Source organism: Fopius arisanus, unplaced genomic scaffold, assembly GCF_000806365.1.
Source record: "Fopius arisanus strain USDA-PBARC FA_bdor unplaced genomic scaffold, ASM80636v1 scaffold00051, whole genome shotgun sequence".
In the NCBI taxonomy this organism is placed as follows: Eukaryota; Metazoa; Arthropoda; class Insecta; order Hymenoptera; family Braconidae; genus Fopius; species Fopius arisanus.
In genome coordinates, this window is record NW_011887790.1 from 867,801 (window position 1) to 895,793 (window position 27,993).

At 37.2% G+C, this 27,993-nt stretch overlaps 1 protein-coding gene across 14 annotated transcripts in view; it reads left to right on the forward strand.

Moving 5' to 3' along the window:
• LOC105267930 (ankyrin-3) overlaps positions 1 to 27,993 on the forward strand; it is a 59,896-nt gene that overhangs the window by 24,517 nt on the left and 7,386 nt on the right. For 8 of the 14 annotated variants that reach the window (XM_011307108.1, XM_011307114.1, XM_011307109.1 and 5 more), the window contains 13 exons: positions 929 to 1,057; positions 1,191 to 1,296; positions 4,256 to 4,273; positions 5,743 to 5,967; positions 6,049 to 6,209; positions 6,327 to 6,538; positions 6,650 to 6,854; positions 8,001 to 8,190; positions 8,294 to 8,964; positions 10,397 to 10,641; positions 10,966 to 11,020; positions 12,174 to 12,404; positions 14,255 to 27,553. In XM_011307108.1, coding sequence (XP_011305410.1) covers positions 929 to 1,057; positions 1,191 to 1,296; positions 4,256 to 4,273; positions 5,743 to 5,967; positions 6,049 to 6,209; positions 6,327 to 6,538; positions 6,650 to 6,854; positions 8,001 to 8,190; positions 8,294 to 8,964; positions 10,397 to 10,641; positions 10,966 to 11,020; positions 12,174 to 12,404; positions 14,255 to 27,553 — 15,747 coding nt within the window. The remainder of the gene's footprint in view (positions 1 to 928; positions 1,058 to 1,190; positions 1,297 to 4,255; positions 4,274 to 5,742; positions 5,968 to 6,048; positions 6,210 to 6,326; positions 6,539 to 6,649; positions 6,855 to 8,000; positions 8,191 to 8,293; positions 8,965 to 10,396; positions 10,642 to 10,965; positions 11,021 to 12,173; positions 12,405 to 14,254; positions 27,554 to 27,993) is intronic. The other 6 variants (XM_011307120.1, XM_011307121.1, XM_011307122.1 and 3 more) reach the window with 4 other exon arrangements.

Genomic DNA, 27,993 nt, shown 5'->3' on the forward strand with positions numbered 1-27,993 from the left:
GGGTAATCAAATAATTATAGCATCGAAGAGATAAATATTCTGGCTTTTTGAATATTGCGTACGTAGGCTTCGCTAAGTCCCTGGTATTCCATTTCCTGAGTTCCAATCTCAATACTTTAGTGGAACTAGTTTGATGTCTCATCGCTTTTTCCAACTCACCTCGAATCATCTAGGTAATATAACAATTCCTAAGTGGAGGGATGAAGGGATTCAACTCCAAAAATCACATATATCTTGTTTTGTAACTACATCAGGAATGTGTGGGTTTCGGAGAATAAATCAAAAGTCCATCTTTGTAATAATCAGGTCTTTTACAATAAAATCTTGTCACGGATTCCGTTAAACCCACTCGATTCTCGACTATTAATAGAATAAAGTCGTTGCCGTCAAATTAAAGGGATATAAGTGCTTTTTTTTAATTCCAAGAACTTTGAACGCCGTGTTTGAAATACGCATCAGAAAATATCGAAATTCCAGAAATTTTCCACGAAATACTATAAATATATATACTTGTAAGAGTCTATGTAGGTGATAGAGTAGGGAAATCACTCTATCGAGCACAAGTCAATATGAGAGAAAATATTTCACATCGTAAAGAAAGCGACATCTTTTTCACGTTAAAAAATATATAAGCATTACGTCGATTTCACATATAGTCTTAAAAAAAAATATTTATGCAGCAAACATGACACTTGATTTTCACAGCCCTTTAATTTCACGATGATGATAAGCAAGTGATTTTGGGAGTTACATTACTTCATACCTTGATTGAAGATTTTAATTATTGAAACTCAGAGGCTCATTGTTAATACTTGATGTTTTGTTGTTATCATAATCATGGTGTTTTATGAATGTTCATTTTCTCCGTCTGTTTTCTCCAGAAATTAGGTTTTTTTTTCGATTACTCTATTAAATCTTGCATTTACAGGCGAAGATCCAATGCTCAGTGACCAGCAGCAGTATCGTTACATGACTGTTGATGACATGAAGTCAATGGGTGACGATTCAATGAGGGTAAATGTTACCGACGATGAGAAGGACAATCGACATTCCGGAGGTCAGTCCATTAAGTCTCATTACAGCTATTAATCTTCTCACGTTCGAAAATCTTTTGGAATGATATTTTTCATTTGATCGTCCTCATTCTCCACCCAATATCTACAACTATTCTCTATTATTCTCATTCACAGGTGTTAGTGTTACCGATATGGTAACCAAAGAGACCTATCAGCGTACTAATGCAGCGAATCTCAAACCTGACAACGTAGATATCCACAGACATCCAGTACACGTTGGGTACGTGTTTAATTTTTTTTTTCATATTCAATACAATAATGAGTTTAAGGAGATGATAAATCCCTGTACGTATCTTCGAATTAACAAATTTGAGAACTTCGAAGAACATCAGATGATTATCTGTAAGGATGTTACAATGGAACTAGATAAAACACGAAACAATATTTTGTGTATTATAGAGTGATTACGGGTATGAATGAATGTGGGAAATATGTGAGCCTAACAGACTAAATTATCTTGGGAAAGCATTCAATGATTTTTTTTTTACGCAATTAAATAGAGAAGTGGTAAACCAGTTGGATTGAAAATCATATTTAATTGGATAGTTACAATAAATCACCAGAGCTTTTTTGAATAAGAAAGGAACTTTCCACTCCACAGATCGAAAGCTATTAGCGAATAATCAGTTCACCAATTTTTACTACTTCACTAATTGATTTCGCACGCGATGAATTGATAAGAAAATTTGTTTTTATTAGCACAAAATATTAACAGAAATGGATGAGGCAGTTTTTTTTTACTGAGTTGGAATGTGTGTGTAACCTGGCATGATTTAACATATTTCAATCCTACTAAAACTTGGAAATTGCTACTACAAAACCGTTCATTATTCATCGTGAAACAAAGCAATCGGAGAAAAGAAAACGTGGCTAGTCATTCTGATAAATGTCGAATTAGAAATAAAATGTATGTGTTGTCATCGATGAAAATTATCTATCAATTGTCTAGTTGTCTATCATGAGGAGTTGCGATGCGTGAAGGTTTTAGCCTACTAAATATTCTATGGTGACACTATACTGTTTTATGCATAGAAATAAGGTAGCCATTGGTGGTGAAATACGACCACGCTCAATCCCGTTGCGGTAAACTGACTTCATTGAGAGTTCCTCCCGTAAAGTTCGTTTCATTCAGTAAAATTCTTTCGACGCAACGGAAAGAGCGACTTCATAGAGGGGTGGCAATGGGGGGAAGCAGGGGGGGGGGGGCAATGAGTCTTATACAGTATTCCCTAACATACGGTCCTCTGTGCTACTCTTTGTGCTCTACGCTCCGTGAATAAAGGCGTACCGCGTAAATCACAGTATTATAATAATAATATAAACTTTTACATTTTTATAGTGAAAACGTGGCGTACGCGCAATGTAGTTTACCATTTATGATTCACGTTGTCCTTCGTGAATCGTTGATTTATCGTTATTTTAGTTTGAAACAAAATTTTAGTACTTATTATACAAGCACATTAGAAACATTCATCTGAGGTGTCTGCTGTCATCATCGCCGCTATGTTGTAAGAGTTTTATCCACTGCACTGTAGTTTAGTCATTTTTTTATTTATTTTCGAGTTGATATTTGCTGAAAAGTGCGTAAAGAGGATGAGTGAAATATTGAATGTAGGAACTTTTCTGACGATTGTGAGTTTACAGTCCGGGGCGAAGATGAGCAATGTAAATACAATCGTCAGAAAAGTGCTTTTCGGCCGAGTGACGAACGATATTTTTTGTCATTCAGCGGTTGTGAAGCGTTTTCTCACGGACTGAGTGACAAAAAATAGATTTTTGTCAATAACTCTTGAGGCTTTGAGCTTAGAGAAAATCAATGAACACATCTTAGGATTGATTTCTTTGACTTTCTTTCTCTCGATGATATTTGCAAATCCGTTTGGAACTCATCTTCTCTTCTCACTTATTGGAGAATTAGTTTGATGTTTATTCACATGATTATTCTCTGCACGAATGAGAGTTGAAGATTTTGTGAAAACCTTGGGAAATCTCAACTGTGACATTGGAGAAGAGAGTAAAGAGTTATTTAAAAAATTGAGCATGAGCACGGTTTAGAGACAATTACCCTACTATAATTATTATGGAATTCTGTTCCAATACTTAGACTGTCACTAGAGTTCTTAAATTCGTCGCTGGCGGCCCTTGGTAGCCATTCAAAAGGACAAGGAATGTGGAGGGACAGGTATAAAAATCAATTTTTATCACTAAATTAATAGTTAATTTATTTACATTTTCGGTCAGTGGGTTTCAAAAGTTTTTAATTTATTATCATTTTTTTCTAAATTAATCCGTTGTTTAATCACTGGAGTGTTTCTAAATTCCTAAACTATCTCTTACATTTTTTACTTGATTAATGTTAACAAACGTAAATTACTCTATTAAATTACTTGGAAAGGCGTGATGGAGTTCAATTCTGAATAAATTATCAGACATTTGAGCAATGCAAATTAGTAAGTGACGACTGATAGTTGCGAACAGAACAGTGGACGATAAATATCCATCATGATGCGATGAGAGTATGGAATGAAAACGCATCTAGTGGCTGTCGATGTATTGATTCCTCGATTATTCACTTTTCTCCCCTTTTTAATGGTGTTCACATTGTTGATCTATGTGTATTGCTTTTGAGCTTACACAGTGCGTTCCTGTAATCCTGATTCACCTCAAATTGTGTGAGTGAAGTGCTTCCCAAATCTCTACTATAATACATTCTTATTGTTTTGCTCGAAAATAGAAAAATATGTATGTACCCTTCCATTGATTATTAAAGAACAATGCAGCGCCTAATGGTGTGAAACAATATGATCGGTACATAAGTTGATATTAATCGAGAATAAATATCCAAGGAGATTGAAAAATTAAAACTAAAAAATCCTTATTTACGAAAATTTTTGAAATATTCTCTTGGCACCACATGATAAAATCATTTGATGGATTTTTCAGACTAGTCATTAGGCATATTGTTCAACCATGATCATCGGAATGATCGACATATTAATCGGTTTTACGCATCAACGATACATTTTTCAGGAAAATAAACACCTTGAACTCATAATTCATTTTAAATTCGAAAAGATGTAAAAGAGATTGTTCTGCGTCTCGAGCCAAATAAATATACTAACGCGTTATTTTTATTTTGTTTCCGATCCTTTCTGTTATTTTATTTACGCTCCTCGCAGAATTCCACAATGGAGAAAGTAAGTGAACATGTCTTGAATTTTTCTCCTACGCCTAATTTCATTATATATATTTTTTTGTTATGGCAAAGAGAAAAAGAGAGAGAGAAAGATACCTCTGTAATCGTTCACACAGCCGTCACGTTCTTATATTTTGTATGTTGCTCGCTCTGTACCCATGTTCTTTCTTTCAAATAGAGTAGAGCTTGATTAATGGTTATCACATAGTTATCGTTATTTATAATAAAATGGTGTAAGGGCGAATGAATTCACTAAAGCAAATGTATTTGCTTGCTTCCGTTAAAAGCGTCTAGAGAATCACCTCTATTTTATATTATTTAATTATAAGAAGAACTATATCACCGAATGGTTCAACTCGCTAAATGCAATGTGCTAATAGTTGTAGATGGTGCGGTAATGTTCATCGTTTAGCGTTCATCACTCAATCATCTGCTTTATTCACAAAAAATCAACACCTCACAACATCGAATTTAATTCTATCTTAATTCTCGATAATACCAAGTTACCAAAGCACTTACAAATTAAAACTACACATATAATGCACGGAAAAGGATGGAGGGCAATTATCCATATCACAATTATGCATAAAGACGATACCTTAAATAGGAAATCACTGTATACACATTCAATTATAATTCTCTCTCGTAATTTCGCTTGAACATTAGCTGATTGTTACTCTCCCCTACTCACGTTGGTCGAAACGTTATACGTTAATTACTTAGCGCATTTTAAATAACTAACGGTGTTATTTCTATTTATTAAGCAAATATTCAAATAGACACGGTACATCAGGTTCAATAGCACCAATAATCCGCCATAAATTCCTTAAGAATATTCATATAGTTCAATATTTTACGTTATTTCTCAAGAATAGAGAAGATTGTACAATTACAATCTGAGTCAACACAACACACCAAATTATCGATAATGAGTATTTTTAAAAATCTCAATTGACAGCTAATCATCCGATAAGTATTTGGCTTTCGATTATTCTATTATTTTTTTTCCCCATTTTACTACTCATATCGATATTTGGTGAGAACAAGTAGTCGTGATAGAAGAATTTTATTATTTTTCCACATTTTCAATAAAGTATTCAATACTCTTTAGGACTGTTCTAGAGATAAATTAATAAGTCTAGAAGTACAAATTTCAATTTATCTTGAAACAACATCAAAATTTTATTCAACACATTTTTGTATCACAGAAAGTGGGAATCATTTGGGCTGTGGCCTGGTTCTACGTTGATTAAAAATTCTATTAACTGCAACATTTTTTTTTTCACCTAGTTAAATGAGAAGCTGAAACTCTATGTATTGCAAAATCGCCTCGTGTAATGATTAATTGAGAACTAAATCAGTAGAAAGAATCGACATTTTTTTTTTTGTTTTGCATAAATGTGCGGACAGTGAGACTGTTTGATTGGTTGATGTATGGATGAATTATAATTTTGTCATTATGGTATACAGCTTCCTGGTTTCCTTTCTGGTGGATGCACGTGGGGGTGCGATGAGAGGCTGTCGACACAGTGGCGTACGTGTTATTGTACCACCGAGAAAGGCAGCGATGCCCATGAGAGTTACGTGCAGATATTTGAAGAGGGATAAACTTACAAATCCACCACCTTTGATGGAGGGCGAAGCGCTTGCTAGTAGAATTCTTGAACTTGGTCCAGTTGGCGCCAAGTTTTTGGGGTATAGTTATGATGAGATTAATTTCCTTCGTGACTACACGAATTTTTATTGTAATTCGCATCGTATATATTTATTTCATAGGCCAGTGATCATTGAAGTTCCACATTTTGCATCACTTCGGGGTAAAGAACGAGAGATTGTAATTCTACGATCAGATAATGGAGAGACCTGGCGTGAGCACACCCTGGAGGCTAGTGAAGAGGCTGTACAGGATGTGCTAAATGAGAGCTTTGAAGGAGAAGGTATAGTTTTATAATGAGGAAGCAAATGCTTTTTAAGGAATAAATTACCTAACCAGTTCCTTTGCATTAGAATCACATTATAAAAACGGCAAACTAAATACTACCGACACATTTCAGAATTGAGCCAGCTAGAGGATCTTCAGACTTCTCGAATCGTTCGAATTCTCACGGTAGATTTCCCACACTACTTTGCAGTGGTATCGAGAATAAGACAAGAGGTGCACGCAGTTGGTCCTGAAGGTGGAACTGTTTCATCTTCAGCAGTACCACAAGTTCAAGCAGTATTCCCACCTGCTGCATTGACGAAAAAAATAAGAGTCGGTCTGCAGGTAAATATTATTTTCAGTACAGGAGTACTTATCGAAAATTCATATGAAAAATAATTAGACGTGGGGTTGAATTGAAAGATTTATAATAAGTTTATACACTGAAATTTCTAGGCACATCCAATACCCGTCGAACTGGTAGCCAAACTTCTTGGTAATCGTGTGGCAGTATCACCAATAGTAACTGTCGAGCCTCGACGAAGAAAGTTTCACAAACCAATTACACTGACGATACCTGTACCTCAAGCGGCTAACAAGGGCATGATAAATCAGTACTCTGGCGAGACCCCAACATTGAGGCTGCTTTGCAGTATAACTGGTAATATATGCTTGCACGTAACAATGTAGGCGCAGCAACTAGTTTGGCTTAACGAATCTCTACTCATCAGTAAATTCATCACAATTCTCTCTTTGCTCTATAAACAAAAGCTCATAGTAATTTTGATTCATCAACGGATTTTATCAATTACTGAATGGAGATTAGCAGAGCAAGTGGTAGCTGCACTATTCATTGATAAAAACATGTCAATTTAATTGATGAAACAATAAAGAAAGCATTAAATTTTGAAAACGAATCATGATAAAGAAAGTAACATATAATCGACTATCATTGTTGTATACATATCTTGTTGTGATTCATTGTTAATGCTTGCGTATTGTTTAGGATTGAGTCATTTAGGTATGGATCATTAATTAAATGTAGATAAAAGAGATTTGATTTTTTTCATTTTATATCAAATCTATTTTTAGCTAATTATGTGTTTCTTAACGCGATAATTTTTGTTTTAGCACAGTTCATTTGATAATTTGAGCATCGCTTCGAATATGTTCATTCCAATATCAAACTATGTATTGATCATTTCCCATTCTGATTTTCCGTTTGAAAAAATTCATTAAAATATTGCAACAAATGCAAACCCATTCATTTGGTGAGAGAGAAGAGTAGAAATTCATGTTCATATTTTCATCTATCCCTTTCATAATAAAAAGTAAAAGATCAAGTTTTCAAACTCCCATTGGAGCAATTATCATTACATATGTGTTACCGTCATTTTCAATACCATAATTTCGTCATAATTTCGCCAGCTTCAATAGCAATTCACACTCGCTGCTTTATAATCGGTGTTTATATTATTATTCTTGTCAAGAACTATCTTCATGTTATTATTTGGCAAGCCTCATATAAGTGAGTGACACTTATAATTCTCGTTTTTTGACATCAAATACCAAGCACATAACAATAAGGCACATACAAAAAACCTGAATTTAAATACAGTAAATGATTCCATGTTTCATTAGTATTACTCCTTATGGAGGAGAAGAGATGTTTCCGGAGGAACATCTGTATTTAATATCAGTGAAGTTGAATAACTATATCTCACACGATTCACGTTTGCCGTCGAGCAGTACTGCATCACGGACATATTTTAATAATGTTGTTGGACTTGGCATGTATGTCGTTCAGGGGGTCAGTCACGGGCGGTCTGGGAGGACGTAACAGGCTCAACACCTCTCCAATTCGTCAAGGATTGTGTTTCATTCACAACAACTGTCTCAGCTAGATTTTGGTTGATGGACTGTAGAAATGTCACCGAAGCAACCAGAATGGCTACTGAACTTTATACCCATGCTACTCATGTTCCTTTCATGGCCAAGTGAGTTCATCTTCCATTTTATTTATATAAAAGCTTAGTAGCTTGTATGAATTTACTCTAATTATGGGAGAAATAAGCAAAAAAAAACCAATGGCATTTCCAGGTTTGTAGTTTTTGCAAAACGTGTGGATCCTCTAGAGGCACGTCTCCGTGTATTCTGCATGACAGATGACAAGGAGGACAAAACATTGGAACACCAAGAGCACTTCACAGAAGTGGCAAAAAGTCGAGATGTAGAAGTTCTCGAGGGTAAAACTCAGTACATGGAGTTTGCTGGTAACCTCGTGCCAGTTCTGAAGAGTGGCGAACAACTTCAATTGCCCTTCCGGGCATTCAAGGAGAATCGTGTGCCATTCACCGCTCGGGTTAAAGATCCAGACGCAGCGGACATGGTCGGTAGAATAATGTTCATGAGTGAGCCCAAGGTAGCCAAGGGTGAGCCACCCCAAACTCCAATTTGCACACTAAACATTCTTCTTCCTGAGAAAATTTCACCTGACGCGGCACACAGTGAACTTGACCTCCTCGAATTATCAAAGAACTACAGCTTCTTGAGGGACGGTGGTATAACTAGACCCGACACAATTCACCGAGCCACTATTCGTCTCACCGATATCGCCAATCTTCTCGATCGTGATTGGGAGAAACTCGCCGAAGAAATCAATATATCACCGAGTGATGTGGAATTAATAAAGTTAGAGCATCCAGACAAACCGGCTCTCCAGGCCGCTACTATGTTCAAGATATGGCAGGCCAACGGAAATAAAGCCACAGGTGAGAATTTCTCATTTTCATTGATTATTTCTTCTCTCTCACACCCGTGTGCCTTGACTTTTAAACATACAAGAATCATAACCAAACAGGAAATATACTTCTGTTTATATGAATGCTAAAAATTGAGAGGAGAAAAATAAAACGGGCAATTCGCGCCTAATAATAAAACCAACGCATCGGTGGAGCGTGTCCTTGGTCCCGATAGAGTCACAATTCAATCATGTAACTCCCTCAGATGGAATTTGAATTCATTATGCACTCTTTGCTCGTCAATCTTAGCAAAAATGTTGGCAAAAAAATTATTGATTCTCAAATACGCAGAGTAATAATAAATATCGTATCTAATCGTTTGATAAATAAAGATTAATGAATGTTCCAAGTGAGTCAGATGCCTGGAATCTCTACAGAAACGTAGTTTATGATCTCACTCCTCACTTGGAACTCCGGTCATTATTATGCCTGTGGTGTAAACATGTGGAGGATTGTCTCACTCCCTCTTCCCTCATCACTTCCACTGTGATTTCCACAGTTCTCTTCCCCGTGCCACTTGTCGTTGCGCGTCTTCCATGCTAATCGCATTGTCACAATCATCGGCGCCGTCAATAACATTTAGTTCACAAGCTGACAAATACGAAACACTCGGAGTTCATTAGTATCTGCGTAGTCGTTTTTAAGTGAAAGGGATTTTCTCCACAAGAATTTTTCGTTAAATTACAGTAAGAAAACCCTCAGGGCTGTGAGAAATTAGTTAAATTGTTGTGACGATGTTCATAACGCTCTATCAGGCTTATGAAAATCCATCAGTCTCTGGATATACGAGTGAACTTCACTTATTGTTCAACAGAAATTCATCTTCGCGAGCTCGTGTAGTCTATCACGAAGGTTTGTTGAATGCGGCTGTGGTAATACGATAAGCAAAATTTGTCGAGTTTTCAATATCTTGCTGGAGCTACTTCATTATGTTCTATTGAATTCTTGCAATGCAAAGTCTATTGATTGCATTCCGTTACTGCCAGCTCAATTTCTCTACGATATTAATGAAACAAGGGCACATTTTTGCACACTTCAAGCGCAAGGAACACTCTTTTTTCATCAATATCATAAAATATTGTGCGGTGCATGTGAAAAAAATATTTTCCAAAGAGTGTGGTGACCTTCACATTTATCAAAAATATTTTTTTTCCATTTTGTCATAATATATTATTTGAAGATGAAAATTCCGTAGAAGATGTGTTATAGAAAAAACTGTTCAATGGGCAATTTTGTCTACTGCGAAGATCCACTGAAAGATGCTCATAAAGGCACTAATCTTCCTTCCATTTGTATGATCGTAAAGAGGATCATTTGCGATTTGAACAGTTTCAACAATCTGTGTTAAAATTTATTCATGAGCTGTATATTAATGTTTCCGTTGTCTTGTTCTGCTCGGCAGGGAATACTCTTGAGAAGGCCCTCAATAAAATTGGACGTGAGGACATTGTGAAAAAGTGTATATTCAACGTTGAACTGGTGACTGACGACGTTGAGAAGGCGGTAGCAAGGGTCAGACTTGATCAGCCCGGTTTTGATTCACTTAAAGAGGAGCTCGGTCCATCCAGAGACTCCTCATTAAGACGAGATGGTACACTCGCCGATCGTAAAACAGATCTTGATTACGAGGAGCCAGATCGAATGAGAGTAAGTAATAATTGCTCGCTTCTTACGTCTTCATTTTTATTTATCAAAATTGAAGAGATGGATTTACGGTTTATCTTCATTATGAAATGACCCAATTGACTGATGACTGTGACACAATGATCAACGAATTCCAACGAATTCCAACGAATTCCAACGAATAAAATTCAAGTTTACCAAATGCCAAGAATATCTTCCCTCCCATTAGCTACTTCCCACAATTGTTCAAGTCAATGGGAAATTGCCTCATTCGTTGAGAATTTCAATAATTGTTGGACAGGCGCTACGGGTTGGCGTTTTCTCTAATCTTCTTTCTGTCATTTGCAGGACTCTGAGTCTATCGAGGATCTCAGAGCTGTCGGTAACGTGCCGCACAAACAAAGTAAGTACTATCATCATGAATACATAATTCTTTAAAATTCTTTATCGTATGTTCTTTCGTTCTATCAACTCACGTTCTTTCATAAAAAACATTGATGCTGACAATAACTCAGAACATCCGAGAAATAATATTTTAATAATAATTCGTTACACATCTAAACGTTTCGTCAGACACCACGTCATACGTGAGATCATATTCTGATTCAAGTTAGTAATCTGTTAATTCTGTTAATCGTTGGTCATTTCGCAGCAAGAATATTACTCAATTTTGACTCATGCTGTGGAAATGACAAAAATTTATTCAAATGCAAAGACGGTATAAAAAAGGCACTGAATCACAATACTATTCACGCAGCTTCATTCACTCAACTCAGCGAAATACGCCTTACTGCTATTGCGCAGCAATACACAGTTTTGTAACTTCAGCTTTTTTTAATGTACATTCCTCGTCGTACGATTATTCTTTAAAATTCTTCCTGAGTTACATCATTATGACACGACAAGGGTGGAACAACACATCAAAATATTCCAATATAACACGTCGAATAATTGGTGTTGAACCATTCATTGACCTTGGTGGCATTCCAGATACCTTAACCGACATTCTTCGACATCAACAGACTTCTTGTTCAGTTATCACCTTCGCTTTTACACTTTTATTATGTAATTTCGTTTTTTTGACGAGTTAATAGCGATTTATTTATGATGTTTTAATGCATAAGGAAAAGAAGAATGTGGACATTCATTCAATTAGGTAGATTACACTAAGAAAAAGAATTTGCTCGGTTGAAAAGGGGCATGTTCAGCTGGATAACATTTTTTGGTCTCAAAAAAATTCTTTTCCAGAAGAAAATTTTATCCAGCGAAAGTTAAATCATTTCTGCTCAAAAATTAAGCAATGCGATATGAATGCACATCCTTTTGAGTAAAAACCGAGTCGAGCTCTCAGTCACTGAAAGGATTAATTTCAGAATATTAACTATTTAATTACCAGAATATCTTAACAGAAAGATATTTCATACATAATAATTAAGGCTAGTTCGCCTGCGATAATCATATTTATCAAGTGGTCCATTTTCTTCTTCTCTTCAATATAAATGTCGTCTTTTCACAAAGGGTGCAGACACTTGAATTTTTCTGCACATGTTCTATAGCAAAACCGCAGCACATTACAATCAATGGCACTACGGTCTTCAACGGTACCTCCACCCCAATTAAAGACAAATACGCTAGCGACGAAAAAGAACTTGTCGACGAAATGGCTGATTTTCTGGAGCATAAGTGTCATAAGACCGACACAATGACTAAAAGAATACGAGACGAAGCAGACGATGACAATAGAAATCGACAAAAGATAATTGAGGATGCGAACAGACTGGTTACTGGTGAGTAACTAGATAATTATACTCTTTAACTTAATCAATGAAAATTGGGAATATTTTTCATATGAACTAGTGATTTATCTGGAATTATGGTGGTGGGTGAGAAGGATAATTAATTGATTGAGTGGGTTGACGGCCGTTTATTGTCTGCCTGAGCAAAAGAAGATGTATAACTTTTTTTCAGCTAAGAACGCGTGTGTGCCTTGACTCTGGGCTATTGGTTCTCTCTTTATTACTTCGTTAGATGTCTACGCCTTTTTAGTTGCCTATTTTCACGATCTGTATCTATATGTCTCGTATAAATGGGGATTTTATTTTATTGAAATATTATTCGAGTTGACGCTCATATATTTAAATTCGATAGAACGTGATATTGGATTTATTTGATGAGGATTAACTTTTAAATAAAATCAGTACTTGATAAAATCACTCTTAGCATGAAAGCTCATGGAGAATTCCATTCAAACAGCAAATTTCTATCAATTGTCTCATCACCTGAAGTACGACAGCAATTGCCTATTTTTGTCATCATCTCATCAGTTAATTTCACCAGCGATTTACCTCGATTAAATCGTGTTTGCTACCGTTTAATTTATCATTAGTTTACTACACTTTTTATTCCCTTTTTACATCGACAATCTCTCACTAACTCCATTGGCATCTGTACAAATGCAAAAAAAGAAATTATCATTCTGTGTATTCACGTGCAAAAATACTATGCTGCAAGACATTACACGGGCTCTCACGTTTTCTGACACTTTTTCGTTTGTGACACTTTTTTTTAGTTATTATAATATAAATGATGGCTTCCTTAGCCTTGACAAAAATAAAACATCATTATATATCTTATAATTTTCTATTAATTACTATTAATCGAAACGAAATCATGCAATCTGTCCTCCTAAAATGGGAAGTAATGCGTGCCATATGATTTCGCTTTCTTTTGTGAACTATTGATCACTGGAGATTAAGCAGTTAATTGCTTGGCAATAGCCCAACCCTCTGCGTGGTTATTGTTTAAAACCAGTGTTATGATTTTCTTTTATTATTACTGTAATCTATATCTTCTATTCTACTGAACAATTAAAATTTTATATTTTTCAACAGCATATAATATCACGTTTACGGCAAAGCGCAAGAATTTTAATAAATACTAAATATTCTTTAGCGTTGCATGATATTTACTGTGTGGGCACACGGAGCAGCTGTCGTTTGGTATTTGATTGGAAAGTTTTTGCTAATCAATCACATTACTTCTTGTGATACAGGGTTTCTTTCAAGACACCATGTTAATTAATAACAAAGCTGAATTATATCTGGTCAGCGAGTGTTAATTATTTATTTCCTAATCGAGATATAATATGAAATAATATGGAATTCTGAAAACGCAGCTTATGAACGAATTCATTAACCGAGCGAATATTTTTTTGAATACAATGCATATGGCAATCAGGAGTCAATCTTTATAAGTATGATAATAATAATAAATAATAGAAAGGGCAACACTCGAATTTTCATTAGGCGATAATGATGATTTTTCGAGAAAAAATGGATAGCTGCTCCACAGCACAAACACTGTACGCACATGAAATGACACGGAAAGTTAACCCTCGCTCTTATCGTATAATTGTGCAATCTGGAAGCATTAAACAATAATTATTATATATAGAATCGTATGTAGCAACTGCGGCTTTGACTAATCGAATCAACGGTAAACATTAAAATACAGAGCTGATTAAAAAGCAAATTGAACAAACGCCTACAAATAAAAACAAATCAACTGAAAATGTGTATTATGTACTATAAATATTATCTTAGATGTAACTTAAAATTCTGTAATACTTAATTAACAGGTGTTTTACAAGACGCTGAGAAAGAGAAGGAGAAATTAGCAAAGGAGGGGTGGTCAGGGGTTTATGATGATTCAAGTAAAGAGGCAGAAGGTGCTGTAGGACAGATTGAGGGAATCATAGTTACAGAGAGTGTAGGTCGCGGGGAAGAGTCGATTGAACCATTATTTATTAAAAAAAAGAAAATTGAGACACCACATGGTACTACTATTACCACAGTTACTACCACGACAAAAGGTGATCCCAAGAGCGGAACAGTTATATCACAAACTAAAACTGTTAAAGAGACAATTACACCTGGGCAAGTGCATTTATTCGAGACTAAACAGCCGGTGACTGTATTACAGGACAATTCAAATAAAAAAGTTACCATCACTAAAACCATCATAACGCTTGATTCTGATCATAAGGATGTAGAAATTCCGAGACGATCGGATGAACCAAGCGCGCCGATGGCTGCGTTTGACCCAAACGTTGAAGCCGATCGCATCATGGAACCGGCCCAAGACATCATCAGGATCCAGCCTGATCCTGTGCTGATGTCGACAAGAGACGGCAGTGCAAGTGAAAAGGATAAATTATCGAAGGGAAGCAAAGACATCGCTGAAAAGTCCATGAAGAACAAACTGAACGATAACGTGAAAGATTTGAAATCTGGAAAACCAATCAAGGAAACAGAAGCTGGGGCTTACGAAGGCGTGTATAATGTGCATTTAGATGATCCAAAGGTTGAAGAAGGAAAGAAGAAAGAGAAAGGCGGCATTTTCTCCGGCATATTCAAGGGACCAAAAGCCAAGAAAGGAAAGAAGAGGGATTCAAAGGAAGTGTCGTTTGACAGTGGTGATGAAGATATTAAAGCCACTAAAGACTTCCTCGAAGACACAAGAAAAGTGGCTGACTTGATGCGAGATTCTCCACAATTTGAGTATCCCGCTTTCGATCCAACTACTTATATTTGTATTTGTCCTCAAAAACTTCCTGAAAATGAACCAAATAGAGATCCTATTTGGGCCACAGCTGATTTCCTTTACGATTCTAGACGAAGTGCTGAGGCATTTGTACCGGAAATGGAAGAGCTTGCGGACGAACAGGAAATCAAACCTATTGATGGTGTCGCCATCACTCCTGAAGCTGAAAAAACTCCAGAGAAGAAGGAGGAAACGAAAGAAGGACCAGTTGGCGTTGATGAGCATAAAGAGAAACATGGTTTCTTCTCAGGTTTGTTCAAAGGTTCAAAGAAGCACGACAGTGAAGTGGATTCTCCTGTTTTGAAAACCAAGAAGGAAGGTAAGAACATCATAGAAAAACATGAGCAAGAAATGGAAAAGTCTGCTGCTGAACTGAAAAGTAATTTGCGCGATGGAAAACACCAGGCAGATATATCTGTGAAAAAAACTATAGATGAAGTCGACAGTGCTGTCACAACGACTAAAAAATCTGTTCTGGATGATATAAAGGATTTTAAGAAAACTATTTCTGATGATAAAAAACAGACCGATGATCGTTTGAAACGTTTAAGTACTGACTTGAAATCACTCGACGATAAAATCAAGTCCGGCGAGGATGAAATAGTAAAAGATACTAAACATACTGCGGGAGTATTGGAAATGGATATAAAAGAAGCAAACAATGAAGTCAAGGACAAATCTGGTGGATTCTTCGGTATCTTTAAAAGTCCCAAGGCTAAGAGTCGACGTAGTCGATCGAAAGATAAGGATACGTCTAAAGATGTGTCCTTCGATAGTGGAGACGAAGAACTTAGATTGACTACAGCTGTATTTTTAGATGACACTAGGAAGGCAGCTGATAAAGTTCTATTAGAGATGGAGAAAGAACCTGAGGTTAAAGACCAAAGTGATGTAAAAATCGAAAAATTCATCATGACAGTTCCGGAGGAATCAGATTTACCAAAGGATAAATTAAGTGGTAGTTCATACAAGATAGCTGTACCGAAAATCGAAACCACAACGGTTATTACAACATCGAGTTCAGAGCAAAAGCTTCCTTACGTTGATAAGAAAATTAAAACGGAACAAAGGAGATCGGGTGAGTTCTCTGATTCAGCCGATGAAGGCAAATCAAAGGGGACTAGTTTCTTCGAAAAATTCAAAAGTCCGAAACTGAGATCAAGAAAAAAGGATCGATCTCAGGATCGAAGTACTTCAACAGAGCCATCTTTTGACAGTGGCGATGAAGAATTGAGAAACACGACATCGAAATTCTTAGAAGATACACGAAAAATTGCTGAGGTAACTGGTAGTTACGTTGAGCCTCAAAAATCCGTAAAGGATGTCGTAGTCAGTGGAAAATCTCCATCTCCCGCGAAGGAGGTTTTGGAAACCAAACCGATTCATGACCAAGGACTGGATATGAAATCGAAGGATGACGATGGAAGAGGGAAAGGTGGGTTGTTCGGAATATTCAAAAGTCCCAAGACTCACATTCGGAAGAGGAGTAAATCAAGGGAAAAGAGCTCCTCAACTGACGCTTCATTCGATAGTGGTGATGAAGATTTGAGAATAGCTACTTCAAAACTCTTGGATGACACTCGAAAGATTGCAGATATTATGGAGGAAAATCCGTACCCATCTGCCCCAGCCATCCAATCACCGGAAGAAGTTCCTGTAAAAGAAGAAGATCCAGAAAAACTCAACGAAAAAAGTGGTTTCTTGTCTGGAATTTTCAAGAGTGCGAAACACGCTGTTGAAGAAGTCACTGAAGATGTTAAAGAATTCTGGGATGAAACAAAAGAAGAGACCGAAGTAGAGAAGGAACGAGCTGTTCATGCACTTGAAGAAACGACAAAAGTTGCTGCAGGAGTCGGAGATGAAATAACTGCGATTGAAGAAAGTACAAAACTGGTAAACGATCAGAAAGTTGAAGAAAATTTAGATAAAACCATTGACAACGGGCAAGATGTAAAAAACGAAATCGCAGATGTGACCGATAAAACGGAGAACATAACGCATCAGACTGTAAAAGGACCAAGGGGCTTGAAAGGTAAAGTTAGTAAAGATGCAGAAAAAATAAAGACTTCCACTGTGAAACCCTTGAAAAAAGAGATTGACATAAAGAAAGGTAGAAGTGTCGATACGAAGAAATCCGTGGATTCCCCAACGGCTGCAAAACGTAAAACTGGAAAGGAACTTGAAAAGCCCAAAGAAAAAGGTCCAGGTCTTCTTTCCGGGATTATTAAAAGTGCTAAACACGCCGTGGGTGAGGTGTCTGAAGATGTTAAAGAATTCTGGGACGAGACTAAGGATGAAGCTCAGAAAGAAGAACGAGCACAGAAAGAAGCGGAAACAGATGTAAGAAAAGCTTCACCTGTCAAAGATTCCGATTCGTCAGCTGACGAGATGAACAAAAAGGAGAAGTTGCCCGCTAAAGAGGGTACAGGATCTATAAAAGGACACAAAGGGAAAGTTATGCAAACCACAACTACAACAATCAAAACTACTAAAACATCTCCACCGAAAAATGGAAAAGCTATTGATCAAGCGAAAAAAACCACAGTACAAACTGTTAAAGAAGAATCTAAAACTGTGAAAAGAAAAGTCAGCGATGCTGATAAATCTGTTGCCGCTAAGACTAAGCTAGTTAAAGACTCCGCTTCCGAAAAAGCAAAGGTCGTAAAAAACGTCTCGGAGATACCTAAAACTACAAAAGACACGGTTGGTGATAAAACAAAGTCAGCAGATCAATCTTCTGCAGAAAAAGGAAAGCCTACTAAAGGAGGCGTTACAGAAACTCCAAAATCTGATAAAACAAATGGTCATGAAAAAATCAAACCGCTGAGACAGTCACCGTCAAAAATTGTGGGAGACATCGATCATACTAAAAAAGGAATTCCCAAACAAGTAAAAGGCGAAACAAAGTTAACCAAAAGTAAAGTCGATGTTAGTTCTAAAGGTGCAGTAGTTGTAAAGGATCCAGCACCGAAAAAGGACAAAGAAATAAAGAAAGGAAAGGAAAAGAACTTCTTAACCGGCATCATTAGCGATGTTGAAAGTAGTCCAGATAACATTGCTGAACATGTTAATCAATTCTTGGAGGAGACAAGGAAGGATGCTGAAGAACAAGAGAAACAGCTTCGACGAGAATCTGAACACATTGCTACATCTACTGTAGATACTACTGGCAAAATGGTGCAGGATATCAAAGCAGTCAAGGATGATGCATCTCGTGAAGTTACTGATGAAATTAAGGACATGGTCGATGTTATACATAAAACTAAGAAAGAAGCGAGCAGTATTTCTGATGGTGTCAAAAGCGAAATTGAAAAAGAAATCAAACCAAGTCATGATAGCAGTAATGATATAACAACCACAGTTATCGATTCATTCGATAATGCTGTAAAAGATGGCAAAAAAGTGAAAGACAAAGGAAAAGGCTTTTTATTTGGAATATTCAAAGGTAGCAAACATAGTACCGATGAATCAACGGATGAAACTCAAGATGCAGTCGATGAAATAAGGAAAGAGGGTGAAAAAGGAGCAGTGACAAGTACAGCGACGGATATAAAGGAAAAAGAAGACCACGATGTCAACATAGTTAAAACTCATATTGAAAAAACAAGAAACTCCTTCGATAAGGGAATTGAAGAGGCTAAAAGACACATCACTGATAAAATCTCAGGTGCGGCTGCAATGATTGAAGATGATCTTCATACTACCGAGCGTCAAGCACAAAAAGAACTTGAACAAGGAAAGGAAATAATTGACGACGCTTTGAAAGAAACTTCCGAGAAAATCGATGATAATATATCAAAAACCCATATTATTGGGACAACTCCTGAAACTGCTGGAACAACATCTCACGTGATTGAAGATGCAGTAAAACAGACTGCAGAGAAAGTAACCGAGAGTAAAGATACCACATTGAAAAAATTCAATGAAAATTTGAAATTAGCAAATGAAAAAATTGCTACTACAACTGAGGAAATTTCAGATTCGCTAAAAGATGGTAAAGAAAAAATGGAAAAAGAAGCTAAAAAAACTAAAGATAAAGGTAAAGGATTCTTTACTAATATATTCAAAGGCTCCAAACACGCAGTTGATGATACGACAAATAGCACTCAAGAGTTCCTCGAAAAAACTAAGGCAGAAGTTGAAAAAGAAAAAGAACAGCTTCAGCACGATGCAGAAAAAGCCACTGATAATATAACGGATGTAAAACGGGAACTGGTAAAGGATTTTGATGCTACTAAAGACGCTCTTGTAAATCAAGGTATAGCCGTTGATGATGCAATTTCCACTACTACAAAGCTGATATCGAAAACAACTGGAGACACGACTAAAGAAGTTATTGATGACATATTAGATACCAAGCATACTGTCGGTGAAAAAATGGAAACGAACGTAGAAGGGCTTACAAAAGACGTTAAGGAAGTATTTCAAAGCGTAACCGAAACTTCAGATGAAAGCAAGATGAAAATTGAGAAAGAAGAAGTAAAAGCAAAAGAAAAAGGAAAAGGCTTCTTCTCGGGTATCTTTAAGGGAGCCAAACATACATCAGATGAAATCGTGGAAGATGCAAAAGATCTTGTTCATAAAGGGAAAGTGGAGTTTGAAAAAGATAAACATGAAATATCGGAACGCGTTGCGGACACGACCAAAGCCATGAGTGATGTAGCAGACAAAGCTGAGAAAAAAGTAGTGGACACTGTAATTGCAGGCTCTGATGCTACTGAAGCTGTTGCACAAACCACAGAGAAGGCAGTTTCGAGAGTCACGCACCAAGCAGGAAAAGCCACTAAAGATACAGTCCACAAAATCATTGATGGTACAACCGAAGCAAAAGATTCCATCAGTTCAACAATTAGCAAAGACACTGAGAAAATCAAAGGTGAAGTTAAAAGCGTTGTTAATGCTGCCGAGGAAAATAAAGAAAAAATTGAAATAGAGGTGGGGAAAACTAAAGATAAAACTAAGGGTTTCTTTACGGGAATTTTCAAAGGAAGCAAGCATGCCGTCGAAGAAGTTGTGCAAGATACAAAAGATTTAATCGATGAAACAGAAAAACAAATAAAAGAGGAAGATGTAAAATTATCATTAAAAATGGCAGAATCGACAACTGCTGTTGTTGATGCCACAAAAAGGGGTGAAGACAAGGTCGATGATCTGACAATCAGGAGTAAGAAAGCACTCTCTGATACGGCAAAACCAGCGGGCGATGTTTTAACAGGTACTATAGAAAAAACATCCGAAATGTCTAAAGACACCGTTGAAAAACTTTTCGATAGTGTAGCAGACTCTAAGCCTAAATCTACTGAAAAAGTAAAGAGGGAAACCAAAGACTTGAAAGAAGACGCACTATCCTCTACCCGTGCTATGGTAGATAGCACAGAAGAAAGTAAGGATAAGGTGGAAAAAGAAGCAGCGAAAGCTAAAGAAAAAACGAAAGGTTTTTTTTCTGGTATCTTCAAAGGGACTAAACACGCAGCCGATGAAGTTATTAAAGATACAAAAAATTTCATCCATGATGCTGGAAAGGATGTACAACATGACACACAGAAGTTATCAAAGCAAGTTTCAGAGATGAAAGTACAGACTACCGATACTGCAAGAAAAACTGAAGAGAAAGTCAGTGATGCTGCTGTTCTTGATGAAAAATCAGTTGCTAATTCCATTGAAACCGCCGGTGATGTAATATCAAGGACCACAGAGGAATTATCCCAAATATCTGAAGATACAAAGCAAAAAATTTCTGATGACGTCATAAAAGCGGAAATCGCCATAACAGAAAAAGTCAAAAAAGATTTAGAAACATTAGAAGGTGGTGTAAGAGATTCAGTTCATACTGTTACAGATAATGCTGAAGAAAGCAAACAGAAAGCTGGAAAGGAGGCGGCAAAAGCTAAAACGAAGTCCAAAGGTTTCTTTTCTGGCATCTTCAAAGGAGCGAAGCACGCTGCGGATGACGTAGTCGACGATATGAAAGAATTCATCAATGAGACTAAACAAGATGCGAAAACAGATGAAGAACAACTCTCAAAACATATGTCGGATTCTGCAGATAATATTAAAGATGCAGCAGGAAAAGTGAAGGACAAGATGATCGTCACAGCTAGAGCTGGTGAAGATGGTCTCGTTGATAGCGCTAAAGTAGTGGGTGATACAGTGTCAAATACTGCGGATAAAGCGAAAAATCTAGTTGTAGATACTGCCATTGATGGCAAAGATTCTGTGATTGATGGCGCGAAAGCCGTAGGTATAACAGTTTCAAGTACTGCAGAAAAAGTAAGAGATGGGGTCGTAGATACTGCTATGGCCGGAAAAGAATTTGTTGTTGATGGGGCTAAAGTCATAGCTGAAGCAACTTCAAGTACAGCAGACAACGCAAAAGACAAAATCGTAGATACTATCGTTGCCGGCAAAGATTCGCTTGTCGATGGAACTAAAGTCGTAGGTGAAACCGTTTCAAGTGCTACACAAAAAGCAAAAGATAAAGTTATAGATACGGCTATTGCCGGGAAAGATTCGGTTGTTGATAGAGTTAAAGCCGTAGGTACAACAGTTTCAACTACTGCAGAAAAAACGAAAGATGACGTCGTCGATACTGTCATTGCTGCCAGGAAATCAGTCGTTGATGGAACCAAAGCGGCAAGTGATTCAGTTGCCAACTTCGCAGAAGATACAAAGGATAAATTTGTGGACGCCGCTATAACTGGAAAAGAGGTTACCATTTCTGGAGCTAAACGAGTTGGTAATGCACTCCTTAGTAGTGCAGAAGACACATCTGAAATAACGAAAGACAGCATCGAGAGAGTTTCCGACTACATGGTAGAGACAAAAGATGCTGTGACTCATAAGATAGCCGAAAATGCAGAAAGCGTGAAAGATGAAATGAAAGACCTTGTTCGTGCAGGTACTGACTCTTTTCAAGAAGGTGAAGAGAAAATAGAGAAAGAGCTAACGAAAGGTAAAGATAAAACTAAAGGCTTCTTATCGGGAATTTTCAAAAGCACGAAAAATGCATCTAAAGAAGTGGCTGAAAACGCTAAAAAAAATGTTGAAAAAGCTGAGAATAAGCTGAAAGAAGACAAAGAAAAACTCCCCGAAGAGGCTTTACAAACGAAAGAGAACATTACTCATGCTGCAGTGAAAGTTAAGCGTGACATAATGGATTCTTCTCTTACGTCTAAAGATGCTGCTGTTGATATTGTCAAATCTACTGCCGACGCACTTTCGAGTACTTGCGATCAAACGTTTAAAACCGTTGAAGATACCGCTAAAAAAATTTCTAACGACGTTACAGAAACGAGCGGGTCTGTATTGAAGAAAGTGCACAAGGATGGTAAAGACGTGACAAGTGAATTGAAAGATGCTGTTGCTATGACTGCTGACATCGCCGACGAAAGTAGAGACAAACTTGAGATAGAAGCATTAAAAACAAAGGAAAAAAGCAAGGGATTTTTCTCCGAAATTTTTAAAGGTGCGAAGCAAGCTGCTGATGAAGCTGGTGAAGATACGAAACATTTCCTTGACCACACAAAGAAAGAAATTGAAGAAGATAGAGAAAAACTATCGAAACAAATGGCAGATACAACAAAAACGGTGAGTGATGCTGTAGACAAAACTCAAGATAAAATTATGGACACGGCCGTATCGAGCAAAGATATTGCAGTCGTAGTGGCCGATACTGTTAGTGATGTTCTTTCAAGCTCTGTGGATCATTCATCGAAAACGACCAAAGACGCAATAGAAAAAGTTGAAGAAGGTGTAGAAGATGCAAAAGTATCTGTCGGTGAAGCTATTAAAAAAGATACAAAAGATTTGAAAGACACGATTGTTGAAACTATTGAAGAAAGTAACGATAAGATCGAGAAAGAAACACTTAAAACTAAAGAGAAAACTAAGGGATTTTTCTCTGGAATTTTTAAAGGAGCGAAGCATAGCGCTCATGAAGCTATTGAAGGCACAAAAGAGTCTGTTGAGCATACTCAAAAGGTGATCGAACAAGATAAGGAAAAATTGTCGAAACAAGCTTCCGATATAAAAACTGGTTTAATCGATACTGCAAAGAAAGTCACAGGTGAACGAGATAACATTGCTGCTGCAGGAAAAGAATTCATTCACGAGACTGAAGATAAAGCAAAGCAAAGCAAAGACGAACTATCTAAGCAAATTTCTGATGCAAAGCTTAACATCACTGATACTGCTGAAAATATGAAGGATAAAATCGTAGACGCTGTTGGTGAGACTAAAAGAGCTATTGACGATTCAAGAAAAGCCACTGTTGATGCAATTTCAAGTACCACCAGACAAGCAACCGGAGTGACCAATGATATAATTGACCAAATTGAGGCAGATATTGCAAAAACAAAAAAATCTGTAACCGATAAAGTAAAGGAAGATACTGAGAATTTGAAGCATGCGGTAAAACAGGGTACTCATACCGCTGAGGATTCTGCTAAAGATATGATGGATAATACACAGAAGGACGTAGTAAAAACTAAGGATAAAAGCAAGGGTTTTTTCTCGGGTATCTTTAAAGACGCTAAACACGCTACTGACGAAGTAGTTGACGATGTAAAAGAATTTATTCGAGACACTAAGGAAGACGCGAAACATGACGAAGAAAAATTATCGAAGCATGTTTCTGAAAAAATTACCAACGTTACTGATGCGGCCGGAACTGTGAAGAAGAAAATGGTCGATGCAGCTGTTGCTGGTAAGGATGGAACTGTTGATGCAGCCAATGCCACTGGTGCTGCTATCTCAACCACTACCGAACAAGCATCAAAGGCAGTCAAAGATACAATTAAAGAAGTGGCTGATGACATTGAAGATACTAAAAATAAAGCTGAAAAAGAAATCAAGAAAGGAAAAGATAAATCCAAAGGCTTTTTCTCTGGAATTTTCAAAGGAGCTAAACATGCTGCGGATGAAATTGTTGATGATGTAAAAGAATTCATCCATGATACCGAAGAAGAAGCTAAACATGAGGAGGAAAAATTATCGAAAAAAATTTCGGCTACCAGTGAAAGCATTCACGATACCGCGAAAGATGCGAAAGACAAACTAGCCGACACCGTTACTGCTAGCAAAGATATCGTTGCTGACACGGGTAAAGTCACAAGTGATAAAGTTTCGAATACTGCAGAATTAGCATCGAAAAAAATGAAGGACACAACTAAAAAAATTTCTGAGGGTGCTACAGTAGCAAAAGATACTGTCGCTGAAACCATGAAAAACGCCTCAGAAAGTTTCGAAGAGAAAACTAAAAACGCAGCTCATGTCGTTGTTGATTCTGCTGAGGCGGGTAAAGATGCGATTGAGAAAGAAATGGTAAAAACAAAAGAAAAAAGCCATGAAATTATCTCCGCAGTTTCTGCAGGAGCTCAATGTGTGGCTGAGAAAATCTCTAAAGACAGCAAGGATTTGATTCATGAAGCTGATGAAGGGGCGGATGAGAAGAAACGGCAGATAAAAGACAAAATTTCGGCGAATACAACAGCTATGGTTGATATCGCAGTTAAAGCTAAAGATCATGTAGATGATACTGTTGCGGCAACGAAAAATGATGTACTTGATGTCGCTAGAACCGCTGGTGAAGTACTTTCAAGTTCTGCAGAACAGGTATCAGAAGCCACCAAAGGAACAATTAAAAAAGTTGTCGATGATGCAGTCAATGCGAAAGAAATGGCAACCGAAAAAGTTGAGCATGATATGATGCAGTTGAAACAGGGAGTGAAGGATAGCACTCACGCTGTTGTTGAAACCTCTGAAGATACTAAGAGTAGAGCTAAAAAAGAGGTTGCGAAGGCTAAAGATAAAACAAAGGGCTTTTTCTCTGGTATATTCAAAGGTGCGAAGCATGCTGCTGATGAAGTAGTTGACGATGTAACTGAATTCATCCATGATACTGAAAAGGATGCTGAAAAAGAACGAGAAAAAGTTGAAAAAATCTCGGCTGAGGTAATAAAGGACACAAAAGAATCCATAGATAAATCCACTACGCAAGTATCAGAAGGTATAGTAAAAATTACTGACAAATCAGAAAAATTGAAAGAACATGTACATGAAAAGATGGAAAAGCTCGAGGAGGATGCAACTGGTGCAATAAAGACTGCTGGTGATACATCTCGAGATGCTGTACATGATGTAGTGCATGTATCACAAAAAGCAAGTGAAAAACTCGGTGCCGACTTAAGCCACGCCAAAGATACGACGCATCAAGAAATGAGAGATGGGGCTCGTATTGCCAAAGAACAAATAGAAGGAATTACAGACCCAGCTGATGCTGCTAAAGACCAAGCAAAGAAGAAAATTGAAAAGTCGAAGGAAAAAACCAAAGGCTTCTTTTCAGGTATATTTAAAGGTGGAAAGCACTCTTCAGAAGAAGCTATCGATGGCGTATCGAAGATCCTTGATGAGACAGGTCGAGAATTAGAAAAGGGGGCTGAAAAAACTTATGAAGTTTCGACCGAGGTCTCCAATTTTGGTGAAGAAACTAGGACTAAACTCAATGCTGCAAAGGATGAAATAGTGCGAGAAACATCTGACGCAATCACAGACGTAAGCGAAGGGAAAACAAAAATGTTTGCTGAAGAGCCACAGAACAAAGCTGCCGAGGAAGAAAAACTCGCTCAGAACGTATTGAAAGACGTAGCAAAATCGGTGAAAGATATTCCAGATAAAATTGTGATTGATGTCCACGGAGCAAAAACAGGAATAGATGAAAAAGCGGCGGAAGGAATTCAACAAACCAAAGATGATTTTGGGAAGCATACCACTGACGAAATTATAGAGAACGTCAAGGAATCTGACAGAAGTAGTGCTGATCATTCAATTTCGACGGTAGAGCCTAACTCGTCATTGAAACAGGATAAGTCAAAGCAACCAGGATTTTTCGCTGGTATTATGAAAGGTGCTAAGCATGCGTTAGAAGAAGTGACCGATGATGTAAAAGAATTTTGGGATGAAGCTAAAGAAGAGGCTGAAGAAGATGAAGAACTTATAAAACGCAAAAGTTTAGATGCCACAAAAAATCTCAAACATGAACTCGCTAGTTCTGATCAACGTGTTCAAATTAATGCAGATGGGTGTCTTGATTTTAAAGAACTAGAAACTGTTTCACTGAAACAAGAAAAAGAAGGAAAGGTCAAAACGGAGAAACAAAAGAGCAGTGGTCCAATCTTCGGCATTTTAAGACGTGACAAACATGAAAAAGATGACTGCGATAAACACTCCACTGTAACTCAGGTCATTGAAGATAAAATGCAGGCAGTGTCGAAATCGACAACATCGGGAATAGAAATGACTGCAAAAGAAGTCAAAGATGATTTAAAACCACTACAAGAGAAAGTTATTGACAGGAGCAAGGCTGTAAAAGAATCCATTGAAGAAGCAAAAAATCAAGCCGAGAGGGATATGAAGAAAGCAAACGAAAAAACTTCAAATTTCTTCTCGGGAATAATGAAGGGTGCCAAACACGCGGTAGAAGATGTTTCTGGCGACGTTCGTGAGTTTTGGGATGAGAGCAAACAATCTGCCACAGAAGAAGGAAAACTAATCCAAGAAGAAGTGAAAGCTACTGGAAAACTGTTGGAAACAGAGAAAGATGAAGCATCACCAGATTCTATAAAAAGAGAGAGAAAAATAGCTTCTGAAGTGTCTTCACCGTACGAGGGCACTATTCCAACTGTTGCAGACTCCTTATTGTCAAGTCAACCATCTGAAAAATCAACTCTACCAGTTCAAGACATTCACTCAGCAACACTAGCTTTCCTAGAAGATTCTCGAGAAACTGCGCTGCGAACCGATGATAGAATGGTCAGTCCTTCTATCGAAAGTGAATCTTTACCGGAAGAAAAAAGTTCAAAGGCAAAATCAAAAGGTGTAATTTCGAGTATGCTGAAGGGCACAAAAAAAGCCACAGAAAAATTCTGGGAGGACACCAAACCTGAGTTTGCCCGTGAGTCTGGTAGTTACGACGTATCTTCCCCGCAACGAAAAGCAGATAAGAAAAGTGATAAAGTAGACGAAGCCCAGGTAACTCTAGAATCGTTCGGCCCAATTGAAAGTAGTACTCAGGAAACAAAGGCAATAACAAAATCAGTCTCAGGCATTCCACAAAAAATCGATACAGCTAAAGAATTTGATAGAGAAATTAGAGTAGTAAAAACTGAAAGGTCAGTGGAACGAGAGTTAGGTGATAGTAATAGGATGAGGGGTGTAGGGCACCTTGAGCCTCATGAACGGGAAACCGTCACGACAATAGTAACAAAGTCGTCTATGAGGACGACAATGTCGACCCCGCCACCCAGCCCCGACGAGCTCGGTGACAGTAGAATTAAAGGTATCTTCAAACAATGATTGATTGTGTTATACATACATATATATTACATACCAGCTGTGTGTAACATGTATAATTTTCCATTACAATGATTTTTAATGCTTTTAATATCTTTTTTTTTAACCCATTTTAATTTTGATTTAATGGTAAATTTTTATTTTCCCTCCAGTGAAGCCTATTAATGGAGGAAACGATTCAAAAAAATGATATCATGCACCACAACGTCATTAATCCAATAATGTTTCTTTACATGTAAGCCCTTAATGCGTGTAACCCAGTTTTAACCACGGAGATTACTGAAACATCTGAATTTCGCTATGGTATTGCCCAATTGAAAAATACCTGAGTTACAAATTCTTCGATATAAAATTTTATCATGACCACGTTATTACATATTTAAGAGATTGATCTAAATCTTTTTCGTAGCTCGAATTCATCGTGTA